This window comes from Epinephelus moara, chromosome 17, assembly GCF_006386435.1.
Source record: "Epinephelus moara isolate mb chromosome 17, YSFRI_EMoa_1.0, whole genome shotgun sequence".
In the NCBI taxonomy this organism is placed as follows: Eukaryota; Metazoa; Chordata; class Actinopteri; order Perciformes; family Serranidae; genus Epinephelus; species Epinephelus moara.
The window spans coordinates 29953111-29959431 of NC_065522.1; the positions used below are offsets into that span (position 1 = coordinate 29953111).

General features: G+C 42.6%; 1 protein-coding gene across 10 annotated transcripts in view; it reads right to left on the reverse strand.

The window, feature by feature from the left end:
• Positions 1–6321, reverse strand: part of LOC126404293 (gastrula zinc finger protein XlCGF57.1-like) — a 99591-nt gene that overhangs the window by 81249 nt on the left and 12021 nt on the right. For 3 of the 10 annotated variants that reach the window (XM_050067440.1, XM_050067436.1, XM_050067433.1), the window contains exon 1: positions 3080–3336. The exons of 3 other annotated variants lie outside the window; for them this stretch is intronic. In XM_050067440.1, the coding sequence (XP_049923397.1) occupies positions 3080–3272 (193 nt within the window). In that variant the 5' untranslated portion in view covers positions 3273–3336. Of the gene's footprint in view, positions 1–1694; positions 2088–3079; positions 3337–6321 lie in introns of those variants that run through there. 4 more of the 10 variants (XM_050067429.1, XM_050067441.1, XM_050067430.1 and 1 more) reach the window with 3 other exon arrangements.

The window sequence follows — 6321 nt, forward strand, 5'->3', positions numbered from 1 at the left end:
ACTTGACTGATTAGCCGAGCTAGCTTAGCTCAGTGGACAGGGTGAAAACCTTCAAACTCCTTGGCACATCAGCAAAGATCTCACCTGGACTCACAACACACAACAGATGGTCAAGAAGGCTCAACAGAGACTCTTCTTCTTCTTCTTGAGGAAGCTGAGGAAATTTGGACTACCCTCCAAACTCCTTGGCAACTTTTACAGACGCACAGTGGAGAGCATCCTGACAAACTCCATCACAGTGTGGTACGGGAACTGCACTGTTCAGGACAGAAAGGTTCTCCAGCGTGTCATTAAAACGGCACAATTCATCTGCAGAGCAGCCCTCCCCCCACTACAGGACATCTACGACACCAGGGTCACAAAAAGGGCACCCAACATCATTAAGGACCACACCCACCCACAAAACAAACTGCTGTCTGATAGACGCTACGGAAGTGTGAAAGCAAGAACAACAAGACTAAAAAACTGTTTCTATCCACAAGCCATTAGACGACTTAGCCGGTGATTATCCGCACATATACATATTGGACAATGTGACAATATTTGATACTATTTGCACAACAATCTGACTGTACATAATACTTGCTCTGTTTTTTATTATTACTTATTTCTAATTATCTTAGTTTAGTCAGTGTGTATTTTAGTGGTGTCAAGGCAACTCTTAAAGTAAGAATTTCAGTGCTTGTAACCACCTTTATGTTTGCTGTGTACATGATAATAATTCTCTTGAATCTTGAATCTATCAGCTGGATAAGAATTTGTATTAAGTTGCTGCTGGGGCTTGGGGTTTACTTGGTGCTGACTGGATATACTCAAGGCGGGATGTGACGTTTTGTAATTAATAACATGGTTATCGTAGATTAGCTGGGCAAACCGTTAGCTGTTAGCGGTGTCTTTAATAACTCAGTAACTCAATAAACGGTTACAGTTACAGTATTTGTACTAATTACAACATGATTGAGCTAGCAAAGCAGTTTTGTGTTGCTATGTGTGGCATTTATTTAGTCTTGGGAAATCAAGATGTCTAGAAAGCATCAGTGGCTGCAGCTGACAGAGACAGCTAACAGCAGCAGCAAAGCTAACATAAGGACGTCATCTGTTAAAAGCCTCCCGTTGTCAGATACGACATGAAACTACTCCAGTTAGCTCAATCATGTTGTAACTAAGACATCCGCTGGGAAAAATATTTTTTTCACGGACCGTTTATTGAGTTACTGACTGATTACAGACACTGCTAACGGCTAACAGCTAACTATGTCCCTATGCCCCTACGTTGCCCCGCTCAAAATGGTCGCGTAACGATTACACCACATCCAGAGCCCGGTAACTATACAGGAAAATTCCACCTACTCTGTTGTCTCAGTGGAGACACAGCGGTTGATAGGGCCGAGCGAGAGGACGTTACTGTAGTAGTTCCTGCTCTCCAAATAGTACCAAGAACTTCTTCAGTGGAAACGGGCCTTATACAAACAAGCCACAGTGCCCTGCTTGTGCTGTTTGCTGTGTAAGAGGAGAACCCCATGGCAGAAGAGAGAGTTCGTCTCTTCTCTACAGAAGACACCGACAGTGTCGAGTCTGACTTTTTATTTTTATCCAATTAAGACACAAAAATGACTTGACTCAACTTGCTTGAGACTTGAATGTTAAAACTTGAAACGTGCTTAAGACTAGCAAATGTGTGACTTGACAGATACCTGACTGAGGTTCTCTGGTCTCCGTCCAATCATCACTGTCATCAGTCTCTGGTTGTAAATGTGTATCTGGATCTGAGTTCCTGGCTGGTTCTGCTCCTCCACAGTCCTCTCCCTCTGCTTCTGTTTCCATCTGTTCAGTGTGTCTTTGATGAAGCTGTGAGGACTGAGGTTTCTCTTCATCATCTTCACTCTTCACAGGGACAGGAGTGGATGTGAACTTGGTGATATCATCCTCCTCCAGCCCTTGAAGCTGCTCTCCCTCCTGACTGATCCAGAGTTCCTCCTGTTCCCCTTGAATGTGTGGAGGCTCTGGGTCCTCCTGGTCCACACTGGAGCTCCACTCCTGCTGCTCAGGGGGAACCTCTTCTTTAACCACCGACAGCTGCTGGACGTCTGCGGGAAACAGTAAACACACACACACACACAGATGTTACAGACATCAAACTTCAGACTACAAACTTCTACAGATCTCTGAGCATCAAACAGCTTCACAGTGTTCACTCAGCTGTGTCAAGGCCAAAACACACCTGTGGTGAACAACAGAAGACCTCCTGCCCCTCCCTTGTTAACCCCTCACTCACGGTTAATGCACTTAAATCGAGCGCTCTACAGAGCAGCATCCACGTCTCCCTGTGACCTGCATTCATGGACAGCCAGGTAAAGATAGTGTTTGCCCTCAGTCTTGGTTTTGTTTGCTACTGTTGTGAGATTAAACTATTAAAGCATCTCATACAGCCAGCCTAATTTAGGCAATAACTCACCATTTACCAAGTTAAAATAAACCAAGTTTAACAATAAGTAAGCTAGTCTGGCATAACATCACACCATCTCCCTCCAACTCTCTGGCTGATTCTGGTTCACCAATTTCCTGCTGCGTTCAGAGACAGACGCTGAAATGCTTTCCCACTTCCACGTCTTTAAAAAACAAAACTCAACTCACACAATGCGACTCTGACAGTTAATTTAAATAAATATAAAATGCAGTGTTTGTAGGAAGGTGAATTTGATGTAAACAAACCAAACTACCCCCATAAGACTCTTTTCTCTTCAGCTCTCTGTTAACTTGTACTTTACTTGAGTATTTCTTTTTCCTGCTACTTTATACTTCTACTCTACAACATCTCAGAGGTTCATATTGTACATTCATACTACACTACATTTGTTTAACAGCTGGAGTAACTTCGCTGATTCATATTAACAATACAAAATATGACAAGAGAATAAACAATGATAATCATTTAAGGATGGTAAAGCTAACGACACCAGAGAAGCTAACGGCACCAGAGAAGCTAACGTGGCGTATAAACTTCGACAAACTGAATATTTATCGAACAAAGCTGCAGTTATATTATTAATAATGAACTTGTAATGTTTAATGAACAAACCTGCTCTGTGAAACCGAAGCTGAGGGTTGAAAACAGCGTCCAGTAGTTTCCGTTGTCGCTCGTTCTCCTCTTTTGATCGACAAAGTTCCTCCTCGTACTCTGCTATCGTTCTTTCAACCAGCCCAAATATCTCTTCAGCAGCCGCAGTTAGTCGCTGCTTCACCAACGATCTCAGCATTTGGACTTTAGACATGTTCACACTTTAAAAACACAACAAAGACACTCTGCTAACACACCTTTCTATCAGACGCCATTTTGTTCAGTGTGACGTTGGCAACAGTAAAGTGTACAGCTTCCGGTAGAGATGAGCTCATGGGCTTCAAAGTAAAAGTCCAGAAGTGTTACATGGAATTGCAGCCTTACTCAGAAAAAACACTCGAGGATAAATGATGAAAAAACACTTATTCGAAAGAATGACTTTTATTGAACTGTTCCAGTTGATTTTTAGTTTTGTTCATTTGATTTTATATATGCAGAAAAAAAAGTAGTTTATGTAGTACACACACGCGTGTTCTGTTAAATTGCATGCGCGTTTCATCAAAACATGTGTGCCTGGCTGTCACTCCCACAAACTGCAGCAAGAGGACAGATTACATCTGTTTACATCAAGAGGCAGACAATATGATGAGACAGTGGATCGTGACTGCTGTGACGACCCCTCCGCTCCACTAGTTGTCCCTGCCTTTAGCTGCTGTTCTTTCTCTTGCAGGACTCCGCAGGGCGGAGGGTCATCAGCCCGGTGAGCCACACCTGGGCCCGGTGTGTGTCTCTGTCAAAAGCTCCCTCCTGCCTGTCTTGGGTCTCTCTCTGGTCTGATCGGAGCATGGGCACGGCTGCTGCTGCTGTTTTCTTCTTTTGTTTGCTCCATACATTTCCACACATCCACACATGCTTACACTGCTGACTACTTAAGAGCTACAAATGTGACATCTTAAAACGGACGTTGAATCAGACATTTTGGCCCATTCGGCGTTCCATAGTGCACGGCTGTAGTAAGTTGCACTTGTGCTGTCGCGCCATCTTGTTCAAACAGTGACGTTCGCAGCAGTAAAGACTACAGCTTCTGGTAGAGATGAGTTCATGATAATGAATCACATGTGCATTTTAATAAAACACATGCGCATTTTTAAAAAAAAAAATAACATATGCATGTCACCTTCCGGTCTCCGTAGGAACATGATGGAGATTTTCAAGACCTAACCATGCTGTCAGACAGCCCTTTACTGATGCAGTTACATGATGCTCTCCTAAAAGCAACCAGACTCCACTGAGAGAATCAGTAATTTTACCTCACAGAACACAATGAGTCGCTGGTCTTCAGCTGCCCTTCAATTGGACAGTTTGTGTTGTTGTGTGACTTTTGGAACCGACCTAACCATGCCAGTTCTCTTGTCTGCTTCTCCAAACTGGGAGAGTAAAGCTGATAACACACAATTCCAATTGAAGGCTGAGTCATGAAGATCGCTCTGCGATGTTTACATTTTTTTTTTTAAAATAAATTTACAAAAATGTCTGAAAGAATGTTTTCACTTACTCATATTGGCTATTTTGTGCAGATTCTTCTATCTTCTAATCTATGTTCACATCAATTTTAGAATTTAGCAGTCAGAGTAGCTCTCCTGCTCTGGATCCAAGTACAGGAAAGAGCCACAGTGCTGGATGCCCTGGCCCTGAAAAGCAGCAAAAGTCCAGTCACCACCGGATAACAGGTTTTGACCCAGCTTGGCTGTCAGAGGGGAAATACTCCCCCTGGCTGTACAAGACTGATCTTGGTAAGTAAGTAAGTAAGTAAATACATACATTTAAAAACATATAAAACATAAATGTTTGGCTCTGTGTAAGTCATTTATCTTTTTAAAATATTATTCCAAATAGATTTTTTTTTTCTCAGACTGAACAGCTGCATCACTTTTTTCCCTCATGAATTTTCATGTGTGTATGTAAATATCCATTTTGTGTCAATGATTCCCCACACTCAGAGCAGCTAAATGGTTTCTGTCCTGTATGAGATCTCATGTGTACTTTCAGAAGTGCACTTCGAAGAAATGTTTTCCCACACTCAGAACAGCAAAATGGTTTCTCTCCTGTATGAGTTCTCATGTGTTAAAATAAAAAAATAGTTTTTTTTTCACACTGAACAGCGGAATCACGTTTCTCCCTCATGAATTTTCATGTGTGTCCGTAAATGTCCATTTTGTGTAAATGATCTCCCACAATTTGAGCAGCTAAATGGTTTCTCTCCTGTATGACATCTCATGTGTTTCTTCAAACCTCCACTGGAACCAAATCTTTTCCCACACTCGGAGCAGCTAAATGGTTTCTCTCTTGTATGAGTTCTCATGTGTACCTTCAGATTTTCACTTTGACCACATGTTTTCCCACACTCAGAACAGCTAAATGATTTCTCTCCTGTATGAGTTCTCATGTGTTTTTTCAGATGATCACTTCTACCATATGTTTTCCCACACTCAGAACACCTAAATGGTTTCTCTCCTGTATGAGTTCTTATGTGTATCTTCAGATGATCACTTCTACCATATGTTTTCCCACACTCAGAACACCTAAATGGTTTCTCTCCTGTATGAGATCTCATGTGTTCCTTTAGTTGTGGACTTTGAGAAAAGCTTTTCCCACACTCAGCGCAGCTAAATGGTTTCTCTCCTGTGTGAGTTCTCATGTGTACCTTCAGATGTTCACTTCGACCATATGTTTTCCCACACTCAGAGCAGCTAAATGGTTTCTCACAAACAATCAAATCACTGACAGGGACTTCATCATTTTTCAGACAGTTTAAACCTGACTGAGGTTCTCTGGTCTCCTTCCAATCATCACTGTCATCAGTCTCTGGTTCAGAAGAGTCTCCAATGTTGTCTTCAGCCTCAGGTTTTAAATGTGAATCTGGATCTGAGTTCCTGGCTGATTCTAGTCCTCCACAGTCCTCTCCCTCTGCTTCTGTTTCCATCTGTTCAGTGTGTCTTTCATGAAGCTGTGAGGACTGAGGTTTCTCTTCATCATCTTCACTCTTCACAGGAACAGGAGTGGATGTGAACTTGGTGATATCATCCTCCTCCAGCCTTTGAAGCTGCTCTCCCTCCTGACTGATCCAGAGTTCCTCCTGTTCCTCTTTAATGTGTGGAGGCTCTGGGTCCTCCTGGTCCACACTGGAGCTCCACTCCTGCTGCTCAGGGGGAACCTCTTCTTTAACCACCAACAGCTGCTGGACGTCTGCAGGAAACAGGAAA